General features: G+C 39.3%; 1 protein-coding gene across 1 annotated transcript in view; it reads left to right on the forward strand.

Annotated features, from left to right (window-relative positions):
* Nucleotides 1-20,213: 20,213 nt before the first annotated feature.
* The window catches only part of ANKRD42 (ankyrin repeat domain 42), a gene marked incomplete at its 5' end in the record, with an annotated part of 81,713 nt that continues 76,174 nt past the window's right edge, over nt 20,214-25,752 (forward strand). Inside the window, one exon of the mRNA XM_044668932.1 lies at nt 20,214-20,381. Within this exon, the coding sequence (XP_044524867.1) occupies nt 20,214-20,381 (168 nt within the window). The remainder of the gene's footprint in view (nt 20,382-25,752) is intronic.

Consider the following 25,752-nt stretch of genomic DNA (forward strand, 5'->3'; position numbering starts at 1 on the left):
TGGGTGGAATTAAACAGCGACCTCAACATAGACCTTTTTACTAGTAGCCTCCCATGATTAAAAAAAGAAAACAAAAACCAAACGAACCTGAAGTTAATTTTCATCCATCAAAAGGGGATATCAGCACTGCAGGACCTTTCTCAATAGTAAAGTCTAGATTTCAAAAAAAAAAAAAAAGTTTTAAACTCAACAGGACAAACTTGCATATATATCCAGATTATTTAAAAAACAAAAACCAAAATGTCAGTTTGACAGAAACAAATGAAGCAACTTTTATTCTTAAAAGTGGACACCAGTGCCATCAAACATTTAACAAACAAGTATATTTAGTAGTTGAAGGTGATTTTTAATGACATTTTTCAAACTGTCAACAATTTAAAGCAGATGAACATAACATTTTTTATTTTAAGTCAAAGGGGAAATGTAAGAATGTTCATTTTGAAGCATGGTTAATCTTTTCCTTTGTTGATTTTGACTGGATTAGATGATAAATCAGATACCGTGAGATGTTAATATTCATACATGTAATAAATAGAATGATGAAGTAACTGAGGTTGTATCTCTTTATTTCATGAATGGCTTTAGAATGTATGGCTAAATTTTAATTTATGAATACTTTAAGATACTATTCTGAACATGAATCAATATTGTGATTAGTTGGAATAAGGGTGCCTCTTAAAATACTAACTACAGTCTTTAACTTTAAAAAGAGGTCTTTAACATGGGCCCCACAGATCCATCCAGCTTGGAAAACGACATCTTTATTTTAGTATAATTGGTTTCCATTTAAATCCTATATATTTTATGTTTTGAAAAACCTGAGAAAGAGGTTCATAGGCTTTACCAGACTGCCGAAGAGAACCCCAACACAAAAAAAGATTATGAACCATTGCCTTATGATGATGCCCTCACCCCTAAATAAATTCCTATCAAACTTTAAACATTACAAAGAAACCTAGTATAATCATGCTAGAAAAGGATCTTAACAAATATTTTAACAATGGGGGAAGATTTGTTAACTCATAGTTTATCTTTTTAATTAGACTAACTACCTAGCCTAAATGACAGCTAGTTCTTAATTTCTTAGCATGTTTTCATAAACGTAGAACTAAAAGCTGTCATTCATATATTTAACCTCACTTTAAAAAGTTTGGTTTAAAAACTGTTCTAAAGGTGTGAGGAAAGTTTTTCCTTTAGGATTATTTCTGTGATTTCTTCTGCAGAGACAGCTGAAAAATTTGTTCTCAGTCTCTGCTATTTGAACTGTTTAGTTGCCTGGATGCTAAGAAGTAGGGTGACATAGTCTAATGTCATTGATGTTTACAATTAATTAAATGTTGGTGTATTACTAACTCACATTTCTCAAATACTATAATTCAAAACAACTCAGGAGAATTGATAGCCAGTTTACAACTTGAAAGGGATCTTTTGGGCCACACCCAGTCCACTTTCAGTATTATGTGGCAACCTTTGCCAATTGGTAAGTATGAAGTTGGATCTCAGATTCTATGGTTTTTAATGATTTCAATTCTGAGAACTATTTCTGATCCTATTGGTGGATGGGTCGTGGTTATATATGTTTGTGCTAATTTCCTATTTATCTTTCCATATCAGACCTCTATCAGATTTCTTCTTCTTACAAATAAGGAAACAGGCTCCAAGAAGTTAATTCACTGTGTTCAAGGTCATACCCCTAATAGTGGAATCTGGACTTAAATCTAGTAGAGATTCTGCCCTCAAGGAGCTTACATTCTAAGGAGAGGGATACAATATGTTCACAGATAACAAATGGTCTATCATTAGGCTGGTACCAGACCTCTAACCATGTCATTAGGGAGGTATTTGGGGGGGGGGGGGAGGAAGAATTAAATGGTAAATATAGAGCTAAAGGGAACCTTGGAGGCTATCTAGACCAACACTATTTTGCATCTAAAGAAACAGGTATAAAAAGGTTAAGTACCTTGCCAGAATGGCAGCTTTTTAAATATCAGGGCCATCATTTGAACTTGGGTCTTTCAGTTTCTGAGCCAATACTATCCACTATGCCAATGATGCCTCACTGATTTTTTTAACAGCACATTTGAGTGACACTGAATTATCTCCTGGCTTATATCAAAATTGACTTAAGTTTTGGATGCCAACTTAAACAGACTGGGATGATAATTAGAACTGTTCAATTATATATGATGAAGTAACTACCTTTATGGAAATAGGTTAATGGTTAAAAAATTGCTAAAGAAATTTTCTAATATGTCAGTCCTATAGTAGGTGAGCTGAGCTAATATTGCCTAATATTTCAAGTTGGAACTAAAAGTTGTTCCTTAAACTAGTACATTTTCAAATAATGTCTTTACCTGGTATTTGATAGGTATATAGCAAGAAATAGGGTAAGGGGTAGTCAAAATTTCAATGGAATGGAAAGTTTGTTATACCATTGGCCTCACATGTCACCTTGAAACTTAGAGCCATGTTTGACTTCTCTTGATCTTTTCTCCAATCAGGTCAGCTAATCAATCCTAACATTTTTTTCTTACCAAGTATCTCTTCCACTATATTTCTACTGCTTTTAGACCCTTCAACCCCTTACATGTGGATTACTAAGAGAAAAGCTGTTACAACTGCTTGGACTCCTCACTCCACTCTTTATTCTGTATACCATCATCAGATTTCCTTAAATATTGCTGCTGTTAATTATACCACTCTTCTGCTAAAGAGCTCCACTAGTTCTCTATTTCCTACTGAAAATAAATCAAAACATCTTTGCCTGCCTTTCTATATTCCATAATCTAGTCTCACTATCCATCAGGTAACTCCATTCGTGCTCTTCACTTTTATAAAAATGAGTCTAATGCGCATGGGTAGGGGGGGTGCGGGGGGGGGGGGGTTGAAGGGGAAAGGAGGAGCATGAATCATGTAACCATGTTAAAAATGAATATTAATAAATGTTTAAAAAAAAAAAGAGTCTAGCTATGTTAATTCCCAACACCATACTACTCGCGTTCTCTGCTAGGAGTAAATAGAATCTTAGTGCTGGAAGGGTCATTATAGGTCATCTAAATCTTTTAAAGAAAGGAGTAACAAGCAGAGGTCACAAAATAACTAATGCCAAAGCCAGAACCAGAATACTGCCATCTTCATTAGCCCAGAGCTCCATTAGACTACAGTGCCCAAAAAGCATTTTTCTTAACGCTTTTAAGGTTTGCAAAGCACTTTACAAATACCTCATTTTGACCTCACAACCTTAGGAAGGAAGTACTATTATTATCATATCCATTTTGTAAATGAGGAAATAAGCAAACAAGTAAAGTATCTCCATCACACAACTAAGCCTGAGGACAGATTTGAACTTCAGTCTTTGTGGCTCTTGGTACTTCTGACTGGCTGACTCCTAATGATCCAATTATGATCTGTAAAGTAAAAGCTACTACTTAAAAACATTTCTTGGACTTGTGTAAACCTGGGCAAATCACTTATCCTTGCCATCAGTTTCCTCACATGCAAAATGAGAATATATAATCATCTAATATCTTAACTAAGGCACAGGATTGTAAGGATCAAATTAGATATGTAAAGTGCTTTGCAAACTTTAAAATGTCACAAATCCTAGCTATTTTTGTATTATTACTATGTAACTAATAACTGGGAAGTGGGAGATGTAAGAGAAACTTTAGTAAAATGAGAGATTTGGTCTTATTTTCAACTCTAAATTTATGCTCCTAAGATATGGTCTCTTCATAGGTACAGGGCTTCATATCTTGTAAAAACAAGGACTACAAAAAAAATACAACCAATGGATGGCATTTAGTTGTGGCCTTGTATGAGGTTTTCTTAGCAAAGATACTTGAATGTTTTGCTATTTCTTTATCCAGTGGATAAGGCATAAAAGTGGTTGTGATTTGTCCAGGGTCACATTGCTAAGTGAGTGAGGACATATTTGAACTCTGATCTTTCTGGTTTCAGGCCCAGCACTCTTATCTTCTGGGTCACATAGCTGCCTCAAGGTGTGGCATTATATTAAATAAGTAGCTGTGACCATGGACAAACCACAGCTCGAAATCCTATAATTTCTATCATTCATTGCCACCTTGATTGTGCCCAGATCTCTATAATTTATAAAGGGATTTTACCACTATTACCTCATCAGGTCTCCCCTTTAAGAGGGGGTAGGCAAGGCCGGTGAGGATATTATATTTTAGGTCACATGGACAGAATTGTTAGATTTGGAGCCAGAAAAACCTTGGCTTGAATCCTGACTCAAAACACTACTAACCTGTGTAACCCTGGTTAGGTCGTAACCTCTCTGTTAGTATTGGATCAAAAGAAATAAAACGCGTAAAAAGTTTTGCAAAATTTTGAAGTGCTCTATTAATGCTAGTTATTATTCTAAGATTTTAAGAACAAATGGACTATGGAGAACATCTAGCCCAATCAACACCTTAACTTTTCGGAAAAAGAAACTGAGGTTCAAAAAAGTGTGAGACTTTCCCTAAATCTATGAATTAGGGGCAGGATTGGGATTTCAAGGCAATTTTTCTGACTCCAACTTCCGCAATTAATCTTTCTTCCTCCCTTCCCCCCCTTCCGGTTTCTTCCTCTCCCTACCACCCTTCCTTCCTTCCACTGGGTGGTATTAACCACGTTTTACCAGGGAAGGAGGCCGAACCCTGAGGGGTGCAATGACTTCCCCGAGGTCACACAGCTACAAAGCGGGCCGGACAGGGCGAGGCCGAGCGCCCGCCCCGGCCTGCGTCCTCCCCGCTCTACCACAGCGAGCAGCCCCCCACGCCCCACCCTCGGCCGGGTCGGGCACCTACACGTAAGGCAATCCAGGCCGTCCCAACATCGGTGCTGTTCACACAACCAACGTCTCTGGACGAGACAGGAGCTGTAGATGGCCGCCCCCACCACGATTTTTTGGGCGGCTGAAGTGATAATCCTGAGGCCGGCCGAGGGGCGGCCCATCGGGATGAGCTCCTCCTCAGTAAACCTCCCAAAGGAAAGGACGCTCGGCCCCAGGAGACGAGGGTGGGGCGGGGCGGCGTGGGGTGTAGGGGGAAGGGGGAGGAAGAGTTGTCGGTCTTCCCGGAAGCGGAAGTGACGTATCCATCCCGGACGTTTACCTGTTCCCGTGGCAACTTAGATTTATAGCTAGGGGGATTTGGAGGCAGAAAGCTGGAAACCCTTTGCAAAGTGAGAGACTGCAGTGGCGCCCGGGGCGTCAAGGAGTCGTCGTGGTCTCAGGATTCCTCCTTGCCTGCGGCCTCCGATTCCTCCGCGCCCGTGACCGTCTCGAGTGAGTCTGCCTGGCTGGCCACTCTCGGGGGCACAGGCTCCTGCAGTCTTCCGGGAAGGAAAGAGTTAATGAGTCAAATCTCTCTCTCTCTGTCTCTCTCTTCCTCTCCCTCCCCCCCCTTCCTCTCCCCCCCTCTCCTCTCCCCCCTCTCCTCTCCCCTTTACCCCTTCTCCCTCTCTCCTCTTTTTCTCTGCTGGTGGGCTTATGTGCCCTTAGAGTCTAGAATAGTAATGGCGAACCTATGGCACAGTTGCCAAAGATGGCATGCAGAGTGTTCCCCTCCCCCTTCCCCCCAGTTCATTACTAGAAAGGCAGAGGGACTTGGTCAGAGTTGCTCCCTTCCCCCTCTCCACCATTCCAGAGGACTTTTTTCATATCACCTGCTCCTCTGCCCAGCAGCCCAATGGGGGTAAGGTGAGTGACTCACAGGTGGCAGAGCTGGTGGAGAGTGTAGTGCTTGGGCTGGGCAGGGCCTGGCACTCTGTCTTCAAAAAAGTTTCGCCATCACTGGGCTAGAAGTATCCTTCCTTCCTGCCTCAGAGAAGATGTATGTGAGATTTTTTTTAAATTGGGTTCTGTGAACCTTAGTTATGGCTGCTGTTATTATTATTATAATCCTTCCCTCTTTCACCTAATTTTTTCTGGCCAGCTTCACCTTCTGTCCTCCTTTCAGTTTTTATTGTTGGTCTCTGTACAATCTCATGCATGCTGCCCTAATTCTTGAAATTCAGTGAGCATTATTAACTGCTCTTCATATGTCAGGGACCATTCTAAGAAAGCACTTTCTTAGCACAAAGAAAAGCATAAGTGGCAGCTAAGTGGTTCAGTGGATATCGAAAGCCAGTCTTGGAGATAGGAGGCCCTGGGTTCAAATGTGGCCTCATACTTCCTAGCCATGTGATCCTGGGCAAGCCACTTAACCCCAATTGCCTAGCCCTTATTGTTCTTCTATCCTGGAATCCATTGATTCTAAGACAGAAGGGTTATTAAAACACATACACACACAGAAAGGCAAAAAATACCCCACACTTCACAGGACCTCAGTTTAGTGGAAGAGACAACATGCAGATATCTACAAAGATATATACAGAATAAACTGGAAATAATCAATAGAGAGATCAGGAAAGGCTCCTGGTAAAAGATGGGCTAAAGTTGGAACTTGAAAGAAACAAGGGAAGCCAGGAATTCAGACATGAGGACCAACAGTGGCAATGTCAGGCAGAAGTCAAGGGAGATGGAATGTCTGGTTTGAGGAATAACATGGAGATTAGTATCATACTAAATCAGCCAAATAAGAATTTTCTTGTTTGATATACAAATGGGAAAATCAGAAATTTATAAACTGCATATGCATATGATAAGAAAATCAGCCTTGAAGTCTAGTAGACTTGGATTTAAAATTCTTTAGCTTTGCCACTCACTAGCTGCATGGTCACAGGCAAATCACTTAATGCCTCAGTGCACTAGGTAACTCTAAGACTATAATTTATACCTTATCTAATTTCATTGATGGAGGGAATTTCTACCTCAGAGGTTCTCAAATGGATAAAATTACACTGTGGGGATCCAAAATGAATGTGTGTGTCCTTCCATAGAAGTCTTCCTCTTAAGCCTTTATTTGCCTTTTGTGTCTCTGTCAAGGTGTGGAAGTAACTGTGGGCATTCCAAGGCTAGGCTAGTTGCACACAAAAGCTTTTGTATATCTCACCAGGCTAGAAGGACTTCACATATGGCCTCATGGACTTGTATTGTCTATCATACTTGGGAAATGCTAGTCAGATTTTTAAAAGTTCATTACCAGGTTTGTCACCACCAGGTGATACTTTTTTTTTGGCCATGGTAATTCTTGATTATGAGCTTGAGATCTGTATTGATGAATATAATATCCATATCAGTGAAAGCTCAGATAATAATTTTAATCCAAAGGCCAACAAAAAGTATGGCTTATATTTGATTATATAACTAGAGTAGTAGCATAATACTAATACTAATACTAATATTAATAATAATAAAACTCTAGCCTGGAAATCAGGAAAATTAGATTTTTAATTTGGCTAGAGCAATGATTATCTTGGGCAAACTGCGTCACCTCTCTAGGTTTTGGTCCATGTGTACATTGACAGAGTTCTACCTGATGATCTCTTGAGATTTTTTCCTGGCTCCAAAAGTTCTATAATAATTATGATTTTATTAACTTTCTTTCAGCTGCTAGAATTTAATAACACTTAGTTGTCAATCAACAAGCATTTAATAAATACTTTCTGTGTCAGGCATTGTGCTAAGCACAAGGGATTCAAAGAAAGGCAAAAGATAGTTCCTGCTCTTATGGAATGTATAGTCTAAAAGGGAAACAGTATACAAATCACTATGACCAGATAAGTGATATACAGGATAAATTGGAGATAATTTACAGAGGGAAGACTTACAGAAGACTTCTTATATTCTGGAGATTTTAGATAGAATTTAAAGGAAGTCATAGAGGTGATATGGGAGGGAATTCTAGGTGTGGGAGACCATAGCCAGTGCAAATGCTCAGAATCAGGAGATGGGATGTCTTGTGTAAAGAATAGCAAGGAGGTCACTGGGTCACAGAGTGTGTGAGTGAATGGTTATAAGAATATTGGAAATGTAGGAGGGACCCAGTTATGAAGGGCTTTGAATGCCCAACACAGATTTTTATATTTGATCCTGGCAGTGATAGGGAGCTAAAAGAGTTTATTAAATAGTAGTTGAGGAAGGGAGTAGTATAGTTAGATTCATGCTTTAGGAAGATCATTTTGAAAAGATAGACTGGATTGGGGAGAGACTTGTGTCAGGGAGACCAACCTACCAGGCTATTGTAATAGTTTAGGTGTGGGGTGATGAGACCTTGGACCTGTATTGTGGCAGTGGGAAGAATGGGGCATATTCTCTGAGTAATTTTATAGGTAAAATTGACAAGACTTGGTGACACATTTGATATGTAGGGTAAAAGTGAGGATTTGGATGACATCTAGGTTTCAAGCCTAGGTGACTGGGAGGATGGTGGTGCCCTGGCAAGATGAAGGATAGTAATAGGGGAGTTTGGAAAAGGGGAAAACTTTGTAGGGAAAGATGATGAATTTAGATCAGGACATGCTGAATTGAATGTTTACAAGACATCCAGTTCAAGATGTCTAATGGCATTTGGAGTTAAATGCAGGCAGTTGGAGAGAGAGTTGAGAGATTAGTACTGAATAAGTACATCTGAGAATCAGTAGCATTGGGATAAATGAATCCATGGAAGCTGATGAGATAACCAAGTGAAATAATATAGAGAGACATGAGAAGAGGGCCCAGGANCTATGTAACTAATAACTGGGAAGTGGGAGATGTAAGAGAAACTTTAGTAAAATGAGAGATTTGGTCTTATTTTCAACTCTAAATTTATGCTCCTAAGATATGGTCTCTTCATAGGTACAGGGCTTCATATCTTGTAAAAACAAGGACTACAAAAAAAATACAACCAATGGATGGCATTTAGTTGTGGCCTTGTATGAGGTTTTCTTAGCAAAGATACTTGAATGTTTTGCTATTTCTTTATCCAGTGGATAAGGCATAAAAGTGGTTGTGATTTGTCCAGGGTCACATTGCTAAGTGAGTGAGGACATATTTGAACTCTGATCTTTCTGGTTTCAGGCCCAGCACTCTTATCTTCTGGGTCACATAGCTGCCTCAAGGTGTGGCATTATATTAAATAAGTAGCTGTGACCATGGACAAACCACAGCTCGAAATCCTATAATTTCTATCATTCATTGCCACCTTGATTGTGCCCAGATCTCTATAATTTATAAAGGGATTTTACCACTATTACCTCATCAGGTCTCCCCTTTAAGAGGGGGTAGGCAAGGCCGGTGAGGATATTATATTTTAGGTCACATGGACAGAATTGTTAGATTTGGAGCCAGAAAAACCTTGGCTTGAATCCTGACTCAAAACACTACTAACCTGTGTAACCCTGGTTAGGTCGTAACCTCTCTGTTAGTATTGGATCAAAAGAAATAAAACGCGTAAAAAGTTTTGCAAAATTTTGAAGTGCTCTATTAATGCTAGTTATTATTCTAAGATTTTAAGAACAAATGGACTATGGAGAACATCTAGCCCAATCAACACCTTAACTTTTCGGAAAAAGAAACTGAGGTTCAAAAAAGTGTGAGACTTTCCCTAAATCTATGAATTAGGGGCAGGATTGGGATTTCAAGGCAATTTTTCTGACTCCAACTTCCGCAATTAATCTTTCTTCCTCCCTTCCCCCCCTTCCGGTTTCTTCCTCTCCCTACCACCCTTCCTTCCTTCCACTGGGTGGTATTAACCACGTTTTACCAGGGAAGGAGGCCGAACCCTGAGGGGTGCAATGACTTCCCCGAGGTCACACAGCTACAAAGCGGGCCGGACAGGGCGAGGCCGAGCGCCCGCCCCGGCCTGCGTCCTCCCCGCTCTACCACAGCGAGCAGCCCCCCACGCCCCACCCTCGGCCGGGTCGGGCACCTACACGTAAGGCAATCCAGGCCGTCCCAACATCGGTGCTGTTCACACAACCAACGTCTCTGGACGAGACAGGAGCTGTAGATGGCCGCCCCCACCACGATTTTTTGGGCGGCTGAAGTGATAATCCTGAGGCCGGCCGAGGGGCGGCCCATCGGGATGAGCTCCTCCTCAGTAAACCTCCCAAAGGAAAGGACGCTCGGCCCCAGGAGACGAGGGTGGGGCGGGGCGGCGTGGGGTGTAGGGGGAAGGGGGAGGAAGAGTTGTCGGTCTTCCCGGAAGCGGAAGTGACGTATCCATCCCGGACGTTTACCTGTTCCCGTGGCAACTTAGATTTATAGCTAGGGGGATTTGGAGGCAGAAAGCTGGAAACCCTTTGCAAAGTGAGAGACTGCAGTGGCGCCCGGGGCGTCAAGGAGTCGTCGTGGTCTCAGGATTCCTCCTTGCCTGCGGCCTCCGATTCCTCCGCGCCCGTGACCGTCTCGAGTGAGTCTGCCTGGCTGGCCACTCTCGGGGGCACAGGCTCCTGCAGTCTTCCGGGAAGGAAAGAGTTAATGAGTCAAATCTCTCTCTCTCTGTCTCTCTCTTCCTCTCCCTCCCCCCCCTTCCTCTCCCCCCCTCTCCTCTCCCCCCTCTCCTCTCCCCTTTACCCCTTCTCCCTCTCTCCTCTTTTTCTCTGCTGGTGGGCTTATGTGCCCTTAGAGTCTAGAATAGTAATGGCGAACCTATGGCACAGTTGCCAAAGATGGCATGCAGAGTGTTCCCCTCCCCCTTCCCCCCAGTTCATTACTAGAAAGGCAGAGGGACTTGGTCAGAGTTGCTCCCTTCCCCCTCTCCACCATTCCAGAGGACTTTTTTCATATCACCTGCTCCTCTGCCCAGCAGCCCAATGGGGGTAAGGTGAGTGACTCACAGGTGGCAGAGCTGGTGGAGAGTGTAGTGCTTGGGCTGGGCAGGGCCTGGCACTCTGTCTTCAAAAAAGTTTCGCCATCACTGGGCTAGAAGTATCCTTCCTTCCTGCCTCAGAGAAGATGTATGTGAGATTTTTTTTAAATTGGGTTCTGTGAACCTTAGTTATGGCTGCTGTTATTATTATTATAATCCTTCCCTCTTTCACCTAATTTTTTCTGGCCAGCTTCACCTTCTGTCCTCCTTTCAGTTTTTATTGTTGGTCTCTGTACAATCTCATGCATGCTGCCCTAATTCTTGAAATTCAGTGAGCATTATTAACTGCTCTTCATATGTCAGGGACCATTCTAAGAAAGCACTTTCTTAGCACAAAGAAAAGCATAAGTGGCAGCTAAGTGGTTCAGTGGATATCGAAAGCCAGTCTTGGAGATAGGAGGCCCTGGGTTCAAATGTGGCCTCATACTTCCTAGCCATGTGATCCTGGGCAAGCCACTTAACCCCAATTGCCTAGCCCTTATTGTTCTTCTATCCTGGAATCCATTGATTCTAAGACAGAAGGGTTATTAAAACACATACACACACAGAAAGGCAAAAAATACCCCACACTTCACAGGACCTCAGTTTAGTGGAAGAGACAACATGCAGATATCTACAAAGATATATACAGAATAAACTGGAAATAATCAATAGAGAGATCAGGAAAGGCTCCTGGTAAAAGATGGGCTAAAGTTGGAACTTGAAAGAAACAAGGGAAGCCAGGAATTCAGACATGAGGACCAACAGTGGCAATGTCAGGCAGAAGTCAAGGGAGATGGAATGTCTGGTTTGAGGAATAACATGGAGATTAGTATCATACTAAATCAGCCAAATAAGAATTTTCTTGTTTGATATACAAATGGGAAAATCAGAAATTTATAAACTGCATATGCATATGATAAGAAAATCAGCCTTGAAGTCTAGTAGACTTGGATTTAAAATTCTTTAGCTTTGCCACTCACTAGCTGCATGGTCACAGGCAAATCACTTAATGCCTCAGTGCACTAGGTAACTCTAAGACTATAATTTATACCTTATCTAATTTCATTGATGGAGGGAATTTCTACCTCAGAGGTTCTCAAATGGATAAAATTACACTGTGGGGATCCAAAATGAATGTGTGTGTCCTTCCATAGAAGTCTTCCTCTTAAGCCTTTATTTGCCTTTTGTGTCTCTGTCAAGGTGTGGAAGTAACTGTGGGCATTCCAAGGCTAGGCTAGTTGCACACAAAAGCTTTTGTATATCTCACCAGGCTAGAAGGACTTCACATATGGCCTCATGGACTTGTATTGTCTATCATACTTGGGAAATGCTAGTCAGATTTTTAAAAGTTCATTACCAGGTTTGTCACCACCAGGTGATACTTTTTTTTTGGCCATGGTAATTCTTGATTATGAGCTTGAGATCTGTATTGATGAATATAATATCCATATCAGTGAAAGCTCAGATAATAATTTTAATCCAAAGGCCAACAAAAAGTATGGCTTATATTTGATTATATAACTAGAGTAGTAGCATAATACTAATACTAATACTAATATTAATAATAATAAAACTCTAGCCTGGAAATCAGGAAAATTAGATTTTTAATTTGGCTAGAGCAATGATTATCTTGGGCAAACTGCGTCACCTCTCTAGGTTTTGGTCCATGTGTACATTGACAGAGTTCTACCTGATGATCTCTTGAGATTTTTTCCTGGCTCCAAAAGTTCTATAATAATTATGATTTTATTAACTTTCTTTCAGCTGCTAGAATTTAATAACACTTAGTTGTCAATCAACAAGCATTTAATAAATACTTTCTGTGTCAGGCATTGTGCTAAGCACAAGGGATTCAAAGAAAGGCAAAAGATAGTTCCTGCTCTTATGGAATGTATAGTCTAAAAGGGAAACAGTATACAAATCACTATGACCAGATAAGTGATATACAGGATAAATTGGAGATAATTTACAGAGGGAAGACTTACAGAAGACTTCTTATATTCTGGAGATTTTAGATAGAATTTAAAGGAAGTCATAGAGGTGATATGGGAGGGAATTCTAGGTGTGGGAGACCATAGCCAGTGCAAATGCTCAGAATCAGGAGATGGGATGTCTTGTGTAAAGAATAGCAAGGAGGTCACTGGGTCACAGAGTGTGTGAGTGAATGGTTATAAGAATATTGGAAATGTAGGAGGGACCCAGTTATGAAGGGCTTTGAATGCCCAACACAGATTTTTATATTTGATCCTGGCAGTGATAGGGAGCTAAAAGAGTTTATTAAATAGTAGTTGAGGAAGGGAGTAGTATAGTTAGATTCATGCTTTAGGAAGATCATTTTGAAAAGATAGACTGGATTGGGGAGAGACTTGTGTCAGGGAGACCAACCTACCAGGCTATTGTAATAGTTTAGGTGTGGGGTGATGAGACCTTGGACCTGTATTGTGGCAGTGGGAAGAATGGGGCATATTCTCTGAGTAATTTTATAGGTAAAATTGACAAGACTTGGTGACACATTTGATATGTAGGGTAAAAGTGAGGATTTGGATGACATCTAGGTTTCAAGCCTAGGTGACTGGGAGGATGGTGGTGCCCTGGCAAGATGAAGGATAGTAATAGGGGAGTTTGGAAAAGGGGAAAACTTTGTAGGGAAAGATGATGAATTTAGATCAGGACATGCTGAATTGAATGTTTACAAGACATCCAGTTCAAGATGTCTAATGGCATTTGGAGTTAAATGCAGGCAGTTGGAGAGAGAGTTGAGAGATTAGTACTGAATAAGTACATCTGAGAATCAGTAGCATTGGGATAAATGAATCCATGGAAGCTGATGAGATAACCAAGTGAAATAATATAGAGAGACATGAGAAGAGGGCCCAGGAAAGAGCTATGGGGGACACTCATAGTTAGTAAGTGTGATCTGGATGGAGATCCAGTAAAAGGAACAGTCACATAGGAGAAACCAAAGAAGAGTAGTGTGATGGTAACTAGAGAGAAGAGAGTATAAATGAGACAAAGGTGATCAACTATTAAAGGCTGCAGAGAGATCAAGAAGGATGAAGAAAAGGACACTGATCTGGCAGTTAAGAGATGATTAGTAACTTGGAAGATATCTATGAGGTTGGAAACTAGACTGTTGGGAGGTAAGAAGAAAGTGAGAGGAAAGGAAGTGAAAATATTCAGCCTTTCAAGAAATTTAATCACAAAAGACAAGGAGATAGGAGGTGATAGTAGAGACTGATGGATTGAATAAGGGTTTCTTTGGAGACTTGGGTATGTTTGTAGGAGGGAGGCACCCTGTAGAAAGGGAGAAATTGAAGATAAGATAGAGGGTGGGGATGATTAATGGGACAATTTAGTGGAAGAGGCAGTGAAATGAGATCATTTGTGCCTGTAAAGGGGTTTGCCTTGGCTGGGATGAGGGTTATCTTCTCCTATGAGTAGGGATGTTAAATAAAGTGAGGAGAAGAGGGAATTCTTTGCAAATGGCCTCAGTTTTTTTTTTTTTTTCAGTGAATATGAGGTAAGTTTCTCAGCTTAGAGGGGAGCTAAGGGAGAGCCATAAGAGGTTTGAGGAATTCTGAAAAGGTTTGGAAAAATTGCTGGGTTGAGTGGGACAGTGAATTAATTAGGGAGGTACAGAAGGATTACCTTGCCACAATGAGGGCCCAGTTGAGATTATGTAACCTAAATTTGTAGTGGATTTAGCAAGATTTTGTGATTTTTCTCTACCTTCATGCAGCAGCAAGTGAGTAGGAGTCAAGGTAATGAATAGTGGGAGTAATCTAAGTTTGAGATTTGATAGGGCAAGATTGGTGATAGGTTAAGTGGTCAAGAGTCTTGAGAGATGAGGACAATATAGAGCTTAATGGGTTCACTTAGGGATCTGGATGGAGAAGAGATAAGAGTATGTAGCCAGTTTAGGAGTGACAGCCTGGGAAAGACCTGAGGGTTGGAGGGATTGGAGGCTGTGGAGGATGAAAAACAGGATTGGAGTTGTGAGGCAGTGTGAGAGGTGTAATAACAGCAGATTGTTGTCAGACAAGGTAATTTCATAGTTTGTGAACATGGAAGTGGTACATTTGTGGATGTTAGCAAGATCAAGGATATGATTATCTCTGTGTAGAGGGGAAGAAGGATGGAATGTAGAAGTGACATGAGCAAATTGTGGACCTGGGAGGAAAGGATATTTGAGGAAGTACAGTATGTATGTTGAAGTCTCCTAGTATTAGGACAAGTGTTGGTGGAGGGAGAAGATAGTGACCTAAACACTGAACATTCGTTAAAGAAACTAGGGAATCATTCTACCAAAATTTCAATTTGTTAATAGATAGGGATAGAACCTCAGTGCAAGAGAGGTTCCTGAATGATGACAGAGGAAGAACCTGCAAGAAGCAATGGAAACAAGGAGCATTCCACCAGTGACTGGGGGGACTAAAACAATACTGGAGAGGGTGGCCACTGAAGCTGTGTCTTCAGGAAGGGAGCCTGGTGTCATTGAGAGCCAGAAGATAGGAGGAAAGGAAAAGATTGATGATGAAGCATGGTTACATGTTACTACCCTTGGAGTAGGTACATTAATTCAGCAAACTACTGAAATCCAAGTATGTGTGAAATAATTTGCTATTAAAGTAAGGACCTTGTCTTCAAGGAGCTTATTCTATGTAGTATGACCTCTTGCTAACTTATTTAAATTATATTTATCCTTTAAAGCCTCAGGTCCCACCTTTTCCATGAAACTTCATAAACCTAAAAAATTGAGGCCCAGAGGCCAAGTAAGTCACTTGTTCAGTGCCTTCATCAAGTTAGGAGTGGAGCCAGGTCTGTAAGCCCTCATTTCTGTACTTTCCAGTTGAGTGGTCTTCCTTTATATGGGTTATGTCCAATTACCCTTGACAAGGCATCCCTAGAGATGAGATTGGTTTGAGCCACCAAATCTGTGATGTGTTGTTGCTACTCAGCTTCCTCATTGTATCTGTGTCCAGATGGAGCAGCACAACAGCATAATCATAGGCTCAAGCAAATACTCACACTACTTCTACTTGTACCTTTGATCTATGCACATGTTCAGAGCCTGAAGGGTTAGCTGCCTTGGAGCCTCAGACTACTGAAACTGTAAAGCTTCCATGAGTCCCACCTAATCCCTGCTCCTTGCCTTTCATCACTAGATCTCTACAGGTACCTGTTTCTGGCCCAGTGTTTTATTTATTTTTAAAATTTAAATATTTTATTTTTTTAGAAAAATTTTCCATGGTTACATGTTTTTACTTTCCTCTTCCCCCACTTCACCCCCCTCCCCCATAGCCTACACACATTTCCACTAGTTTTAACATGTGTCATCAATCAAGACCTATTTCCATATTATTGATAGTTGCATTGGTGTGGTCGTTTTGAGTCTACATCCCCAATCATGTCCGCGTCAATCCATGTGTTCAAGCAGTTGTTTTTCTTCTGTGTTTCCTCTCCTGTAGTTCTTCCTCTGAATGTGGGTAGCATTCTTTTCCATAAATCCCTCAGAATTGTCCTGGGTCATTACATTGCTGCTAGTACAGAAGTCCATTACATTCAATTTTACCACAGTGTGTCAGTCTCTGTGTACAATGTTCTTCTGGCTCTGTTTTCACTCTGCATCAATTCCTGGAGGTCTTTCCAGTTCACATGGAATTCCTCCAGTTTATTATTCCTTTGAGTACAATAGTATTCCATTACCAGCATATACCACAATTTGTTCAGCCATTCCCCAACTGAAGGGCTATCCTCATTTTCCAGTTTTTTGCCACCACAAAAAGAGCAGCTATAAATATTTTTGTACGAGTCTTTTTATCTATGATCTCTTTGGGGTACAAACCCAATAATTGTATGGCTGGATCAAAGGGCAGGCAGTCCTTTAGAGCTCTTTGGGCATAGTTCCAAATTGCCTTCCAGAATGGGTGGATCAGTTCACAACTCCACCAGCAATGCATTAATGTCCCAATTTTGCCACATCCCCTCCAACATTCCTTACTTTCCCCTGCTGTCATTTTAGCCAATCTGCTAGGTGTGAGGTGGTACCTCAGAGTTGTTTTGATTTACATTTCTCTGATTATTATAGATTTAGAACACTTTCTCATGTGCTTATTGATAGTTTTGATTTCTTTATCTGAAAATTGCCTATTTATAGAGAGCCAGCTCTATATATTTTGGGGGGGTCCTGAGTGGCATTTAGTGGTGTCGGATTGAAAAGACAGAAAACAGAAACTGAGAACAGCCAGACTAGTGGTTAGCCCATGCTGCTCCAACTTCATGGAGTTTTGAGTTTATTTTTATACTGGTTTCAAACAAAGAACACAGAGAAAGAATCACAGCTGTGAAGGGGTCACAAATCATACAAAAAACTCATTAAAGTCTAAAAAGTAGAGAGATAGGTCTAGGGTCAAAGGCCAAATTCCAACCACCAATTAGTAGGGGGTTAATTCTGGGAGCAGAAATATATTTCATAGAGATTTTTACTAATTGCGTTCTGTCCAGGACTACACCTGGGCAGATAAAGTCTTGTCTCTTGTCTGTCTCTGGCCTTATCTAAGTAATATATTTTTTAGAGTTCAGGCTTCTTAATTATCAAGGAGAAAAGTGGTTAACTCAGTAGCTGCTGGTCTGCTAAGGACTCAAAGCTTTCCAATAAGAATATTAAGAAAAGGTGGGGATCTGAAAATGAGTCAAAAGAGGAGTCTCAGATTTTTACCTTAGATGGCCCATTCTTTCTGCGTCCTGACATGCATTGCAGAAAAAATCATACACACAGTTTTACTTGCCAATGATTTTGCAATGGGATCCAGATAAAATATCTATTACAGACTCTATTTCTCTAAATGACTTCCAATAGTCTCCTGGAGGGGTCAAGTTGTTTTTGGATTAACCAACCTGCTGGTACCAGAGCTTTTCAGGGCTCAGGTGACCAGGACCAAACACCAAGACTGCCTCAGCCTGGATTGGTCATGTAGGGAATCCAGATAATAGGCCCTATTTTGACCCTATTTCTCCAATCGGTCTTCTACACCTATTCATATCCCTTGCCCATTTATCAATTGGGGAATGGCTTGATTTTTTATACAATTGATACAAGGAGCTAAATCAATTGTATAAAAAATCTGGCCCAGTGTTTTAAATAAACATTTTGTTCCCTAGAAATACCAGGTTCTCAGAGAACCTAGAATAAAGTGTGGTAGACAAGACATGGACATAAATGAAGTAAACTATGAAGTCAATCTACTCTGTCTAGTAGTAAATTAATGGTATAGCCTTTGTCTTTCCTGAAAGATATTAAGCTTCTTGAGGGCAATGACATATTTCATATTTTCTTGTCACCTGACAGTGTCTTGCATAGTGAAAGATGAATTAGTAGATATGTCATACCCATTATTTTTCTTACCTAGCTTGACCTTTTAAAAAAATTCAAAGATATTTTATTTTCCCAATAATAATTTTCAACATGCATTTTCCAAAATTTTAAGATCAAAACCATCTTCTACTTGGTGATGGTAAGCAATTTGATCTGGGCCATATGTGTATCATCATGCAAAACATACTCCATATTGGTCATTGTTGTACTAACATACTCATACAACCCCCAAATAAAACTGTAAATACACTGATTTGAAAGATAATATGCTTTGATCCACATCCATCTGACTAAAAGTTCTTCCTCTGGAGGTGGATAGCATTCCTCATCATAAATCCTTCAAAATTTTTCCAAATCATTGAACTGCTAAGAGTAGCCAAGTTTTCACAGTTGATCATCTTACAATATTGCTGTTATTGTGTACAATATTCTTGTTCTGCATATTTCGCTCTTTTGCTCTTTCTGAAATCATCCTGTTTATCCTTTCTTCTAGCACAGTAGTATTCCATCACAAACACATACCACAGTTTGTCTAGTCATTCTCCAATTGATGGACATCCCCTTGATTTCCAGTTCTTTGCCTCTACAGAAAGAGCTGCTATAAATATTTTTATACAAGTAGGTCCTTTCCCCTTTTTTATTATCTCTTCGGGACACAGACCCAGTGGGTATCTAGCTTGACCTTCTTAACCAATATTTTTTCTTCAGTGACTTTTCATCGTTTGGTTTCTACTTAGAAACCCTTAGTTTGTCTAGTTCACAAAGCAGTTTAAAATGATTTGCAAAATGATATATCAAATAGCTGGTGTTTAGTATATTGGATGACATAATATAAAAATATGAATGACTAATTTATGGGTATATTCCTGTAGTTTGATGTGATAACTCATACTCTGAAAGCTAGCTTTGAAAGTACTAAAATTGGAGTTAGAGATTCATTCATTCATTCATTTATTCAGTAAAATCTTGGTAAGTGCCTACTATGTGCCATGGACTATGCCAAGTGCTAGAGATACAAAAACAGGCAAAAGACAGTCTCTGCCCTCAAGGAGTTCACAATCTAATGGAGGAGATCACGTACAATCAAATATATACAAAGCAAGGTATATTTGGATAAATGGGAGATAACTGAGGGAAAGTCTGGACTTAAGAGGGATGGGAGAAGGCTTCCTGAAGAAGGTGGGATTTTAGTTTGGATTTAAAGGAAACCAGGGAGATCTATAGTTGGAGTGGAGCAGGGAGAACATTCAAGGCATGGGGAACAGGCAGAGAAAATGTCTAGGACTGAGTGCCTTGTTCATGGAAAAACCAGGAGGCCAGTGTCACTAGATCGAAGAATATATGTTAGAGGGTCAGGGTTCAAATCCATCCTCTGTTACTTAGAAGCTTGGGAGTCTGGACAAATCCTTTAACCTCAATAAATATTTGTTTCCTAATTGGTAAAGTGGGGGAAAATAATTCCTGTAGTTATGAGGGTCATATGAAAGGCAGCTATAGAGCCTATAAACCTTACAAAATCACATAAGCCCAAAGCTGGGAGCATCATCTAATCCAATCCTTACCCAAAATACGAATCCTTTGTGCAACATTCCTGACTTTATGTAGTCAGACTGCTTGTTTATGATAGCTACAGCAGCCTCTCCTTGAAACTCAAATAAAATTTATCCTAGGTATTTGTATCAGATTCTAGCTACTTGCAATTTTGGTCTCATTAGTGAAATAGGAGTTATCATAGCATGGTGAATTCAAGGACATCCTTGGAGTTAGGAAAACCAGCATCAAATCCTTCCAGCTCTGGGACCTCTGGCCCCTCTCTGTGCCCTGAGCAATTCTCTTAAGACAGATTAATTGCCTATTTGCATTAAAAGAGGGAATTTTCACAACACTGAGTTCCCTATGCTGGCGAAATCACACATCCAGACCAAAAAAATGAACCATATTTCAGTAACTTTCATTGTATAATAGATCAATTTTTTGCAGATAGTGATTTAGAAAACTAAAATAATTTTGTGCAATTTTCGTTGATGCATTCGTCAATTTTAATTGAGATAATATAGGTAAAAGGATTTTCTGGAAACCACAATAGCCTATAATCTTTCAAATTTCATGATATTTCAGATCTCAGGAAGAAAGTACACATTGTTAGTATACATGATGCAGTGAAAGCTGGAGATGTAAAACAGCTAGCAGAAATTGTAGAGAGTGGAATCAGCATTAATGAGGTTGATGTCCTCCATAAATTTACCCCTTTACATTGGGCAGCATATTCTGGAAGTTTGGAGGTAAGAAGCTTAAAAAATTCGTAAATTTACTAAAAGTAAATGATTTAATTATGGAATTTAGTAACATCATACATGAGGTTGAAATTTTTTTTTTATTTGCCTGGACCCAAGACATCACTGGAATAAGAAATTTCTTTTACCTGTAGATCTGCATCCTAGTTGAGATTTGTAATTTGGGATAGTTGCCTGTAGCACTGAAATATTAAGTGACTTAAATACTCGCCATTTACAAAGTTCAAAATAAGTATTTGTGTTTGAATTAGGTAAAAATAGTATAATTTGGCATGTTTTTGAATTTGATTCCTTCATCTTTCTGTTTATTTTTTCCTTTGTTACTCCAAAATGAGTGACCTCATTTTTCATATTTAATATTATTTAATATTAATATTTCTCCTATGGCTCTTTTGTACTAGCATATGTTCTAAAAGAGAAGACAGTTAAAAGTATTTAAATTTTGTAAAATATTGGGATCATTTCAATTTTTTTCCATATTTTTCATTTTGTAAGTGAATAATCTTATAAAACCAAAACTCCCAAATATATACCCAAATAAACTAGTGAAAAATCCTATGCTTTCATCTGCATTCCTATTTGTAATGGTTAGAATGGGTGGTCGCCAAAAATTAAAATTAACCCTTAAGTCACAAGACTGTTAATAGCTAGATTTATTAGTAAGAAAAAGAAAATAAGAGAAATATAGAAAGGAGATAAAGAATTTCCTAACCTAAAAATCCAGAGCCTAATAACTTAGTGTCTGTCTCCAAATCTCAGCCTCAGAAAATAATCTCCCCCCACCCCCCAGCTTCCTGCTGGGTCTCATCTTATAAATTCTTACTATACCCACTAGCTCTCTTATATCACTCCCCGGGAACCAATCACAATTTCTCAATTAGCCTGGTACCACCCAGGGGGGTAGTGCCTATGGGATCAATTCCCTGGTTGCTGATTGACTCAAATTAAAAAAAAAATGGAAGGGAAGTCTAAATCCCTGATTGATTAAATCAAAATACAAACCCCCTTCTCACATACTCCAACAGTTCTTTCTCTGGAGGTAGAGAGCATTCTTTGTCATAAGTCCCTCAGAATTGTCCTGGATCATTGTATTGCTGATAGTAGCTAAATCTATCACATTTGTTTATTCCACAATATTGCTGTTACAATGTTTTCCTTATTCTACTTATTTCATTCTGCATCAGTTCATGTAGGTCTTTCCAGCTTTTTCTGAAATCATCCTGTTCATCATTCCTTATAGCACAACAGTATTCCATCACCACCAAATATCACAATTTTTTCAGCCATTCCTCAATTGATGGACATCCCTTTAATTTCCAATTCTTTGCCACTACTGAAGTAGCAGCTATATATATTTTTGTACAAGCAGGTCCTTTCCCATTTTTTTTTTAGCTTTTTGGGATACAGACCCAGTAGTGGTATTTCTGGAACTTTTTTAGCCCTTTGGGCATAATTCCACATTGCCCTCCAGAATGGTTGGATTAATTCACAACTCCGCCAGCAGTGTATTAGTGTCCCAATTTTGCCACATTCCCTCCAACATTTATCATTTTCCTTTTCTGACATGTTGACCAATCTGATAGGAGTGAGGTGATAACTCAGAATTGTTTTAATTTGCATTTCTCTAATCAAGAGGAATAAGATTTTTTTTATCTGGTCATGTGATTTGACTGATTTAAAGGAATTTATGGAAAGGGAACCCTTTTTACCAGTTCAGGTCAGCAACTGCTTAGAAACTTAAAATAAAAAAGAATAGGTTGAGAGCTCTGAAAGCTTTTACTCAGTCATAAAGCCCCTGGGTGTCAGAAATATGAAGATCTTGAAGTCCCTTAGGTCCCTCTGACTCTAAGACTAGCCCTCTATCTGCTATGTTATACTGTCTCTTGCCTGAGGTTTATAAACTCACATAAAGTTATATTTTTTAATATGATGTAAAAAATGTTGACTGACAGTTTTTGATTTTGAGAATACATTTATAGTAATTATTTAAGTAATGATACCTTATATACCACCACTTATTCTTGGAACAGTGACATTGGCCTCCTGACTGTTCTTGGAACAAGACTCTTCTGGGCATTTTCATTGCTTGCCCTTATCCAAGGAATGCTCTCCCTCCTCATCTCCACCTCTTGGCTATCAGGAAACTTCTGTAAAGGCTACTTCAATCCTAGATCATTCAAATCCCCAGTTCAGTTTTGTGGTCTCCTAGGAATAAATAAACCTAACCCATGTTGGTGGTGGGAGGAGGTGAGAATGCTAGTACATATAAGTAGCAATTACAGATACCCATAGCAAGATCCTATGGATTCTGCCATTTAAATTGAACTTTTACTGGCAATCCTGGCACAGGTAGTATTATGAGAAAAGGAAAGAGAAAAAAAAAAGTAAGCTTTCTCCTTGAAGGAGTCACTATAAAGAAAAAGAAGAAAGAAAAAAATGCAAAAAAAAAAATATTAGAAAACGAAAGCCAGAAATCCTTAACTTTTCTTTCTCCATTAAATTTTTTTTAATGAAAAATTATTTTTCCATGTTTCCATGATTCATTTTCTTTCCCTTCCTTCTCCCCTCCCCGCTCCCAGAGCTGACAAGCAATTCCACTGGGTGGTACAAATGTTATTTCCATATTATTCATTTTTTCTATAGAGCAATTTTTTAAAGCCTAAACCCCAAATATTATCACATACCCATATGTATATGATAAGTGATGTCATATATTTTGCTTTTGCATTTCTACTCCCATAGTTCTTTCTCTCAATGTGGATAGCATTCTTTTACAGAAGTTCTTCAAGACTTGTTGCATTGATATTAGTAGCAAAGTCCTTTACATTGGATAGTTCCATAGTGTTTTACTTTCTGTTTACAATGTTCTTCTGGTTCTGCTCATTTTACTCTGCATCAGTTCATTAAGGTTCTCCTAGTTCATATGGAAAGCCTCCTCATCATTCCTTTCAGCACAAATAGTATTCCATCACCAGCATATACCACAATTTGTTCAGCCATTCCCCAATTGAGGTATATCCCCTCATTTTCCAATTTTTTGCCACCACAAAGGTTGCAGCTATGAATATTTTTGCACAAGTATTTTCCCATATTATCTCTTTGGGGTACAAATCTAGTAGTGGTATTTAGCTGGATCAAAGGGTAGGCATTCTTTTCAGGTCATTTGGGCATAGTTCCAGATTGCCTTCCAGAATGGCTGGATTAATTCACAACTTCACCAGCAATGCTTCAGTGTCCCAATTTTGCCTCATCTCCTGCAACATTTATTATTTTCCTTTACTGTCATATTGGCCAATATGCTAGGTGTGAGGTGGTACCTCAGCATCGCTTTGATTTTTGTTTCTCTAAATATGAGAGATTTAAAACACTTTTTCATGTGCTTATTGATAGTTTTGATTTCTTTATATGAAAACTGCATATTCATGGCCCTTGACCATTCGTCAGTTGGGGAATGATTTGATTTCATTTGACTTAGCTCCTTATAAATTTGAGAAATAAGACCTTTGTCAGAGGTTTTAATTATAAGTTTTTTTTCTCAATTTGTTGCTTCCCTTCTAATTTTGGTTGCATTTGTTTTGTTTGAACAGAAACTTTTCAATTTAATATAATAAAAAATATTTATTTTACATTTTCTAGTGTAAGAATTTAAATTTAGGTTTTTATGCTAAATATAAGAATTCTAAAGTAATATTGTAGTCACCGATTTAGAAATATTATAACTAAAGTTAAAATGACTGTAGCACAGTGATGGGCAAACTATGGCCAGAGGGCCAGATGGGGCCCCCTGAAATGTTCTATACAGCAGCAGACAATGAAACTTCGAAAGAGTTGCCTTAAAAACAGACTGACAGATGAGCATTTCCTTTCCTTTGGCCACCTCTTTAAAAAATTTGCCCATCACTGCTGTAGCAGCTTTATTTTACAATGAGATAGGAAACAGTGAAAGTGGGAAATGTAAGAAAGAGACAGAGAGTACTGCCTAGCTACAAATACCCTAAATTTAATCCTAATGTCTCCAGACCACAAATACAATTCAGAAAGCTAATCTTACCAGAATCCAAAGTCCTAATTAGGAAGCCGAAATCTGAAGAGCCAGGAGACACTGAAGATTTCACTGACAACCTTCAGTGCACCTGAGGCTAAGACCACCAAGAATATCACCAGAACTCATGCTGAAGGGAGTGTCCCACTGAAGCTCCAAGAAGTAGAGAGGTTCTCCTCAGTGAAGAACCAAGGAAGGAATCACTCCACTCACCACTGCAGGATCCAAGGAAAGAGTCTCCTCCTCCAATCTGGCTTACTGATGATGCAGAAAGAATGACTGAATCCTCAGGCTGGCCTTTTTAAAGCCATTTTCTCAACATCACTTCCTGTGGCTCCCCCACTTCACAGGAACCAATCACAGTCTTTCAATTTGCCTAGTACTGCCTGGGCAGTGACCTTTGGAGGTGTCAGCTTACTCTAGTAAGTGACTCTGAACTCTTTTACATAGTGTCAAGTAGGGGTACTTTAAGTTCTTGATTTGTTTAGATAAAAATAGAAAAGGGGGAAGTTAATCCTATCTTTACAGTAGTGTTCTCTATTTCCTGCTTAGTCTTAAATTTGTTCCTTTCCCATATATCTGGCAGGTATACTGTTCTATTATACTGTTCTATGTTTACCTAATTTATTTTTGATTTCCCTCTTTATATTTAAGTCATTTACCCACTCTGAGTTAATCTTGGTATAGGGTGTAAGATGTTGATCTAAGCCTAATTTTCCCAATACTGGTTTCCAATTTTTCCAGCAGTTGGTATCTTTAGGTTTATCAAACACTAGCTTGCTGAGGTAATTTACTCCAAGTCTATTCCATTGATCCACTCTTCTGTCTCTAAGCCTGCACCATATAGTTTTTTTGTTTTTTGTTTTTTTTTTTTGTTTTTAAACCCTTACCTTCCGTCTTGGAGTCAATACTGTGTATTGGCTCCAAGGCAGAAGAGTGATAAGGGCTAGGCAATGGGGGTTAAATGACTTGCCCAGGGTCACACAGCTAGGAAGTATCTGAGGTCAGATTTGAACCTAGGACCTTCCATCTCTAGGCCTGGCTCTCAATCCACTGAGCTACTGAGCTGCCCCCTCATATAGTTTTGATGATCACTGCTTTATATAGTATAGTTTGATATCTGGTAATGCTAGGTCTCCATCTTTCACATTTTTTTCATTAATTCCCTTGATATTCTTTATCTTTTGTTCTTCTAGATGAACTTTGCAATAATTTTTTCTAATTATAAAAAATATTTTGGTAGTTTGATAATTATAGCACTGAATAAGTAAATTAATTTATATAGAATAGTCATTTTTATTATGTTAGCTTGTTATA

The sequence above is a fragment of the Gracilinanus agilis genome, chromosome 3, assembly GCF_016433145.1.
Source record: "Gracilinanus agilis isolate LMUSP501 chromosome 3, AgileGrace, whole genome shotgun sequence".
Classification (NCBI taxonomy): Eukaryota; Metazoa; Chordata; class Mammalia; order Didelphimorphia; family Didelphidae; genus Gracilinanus; species Gracilinanus agilis.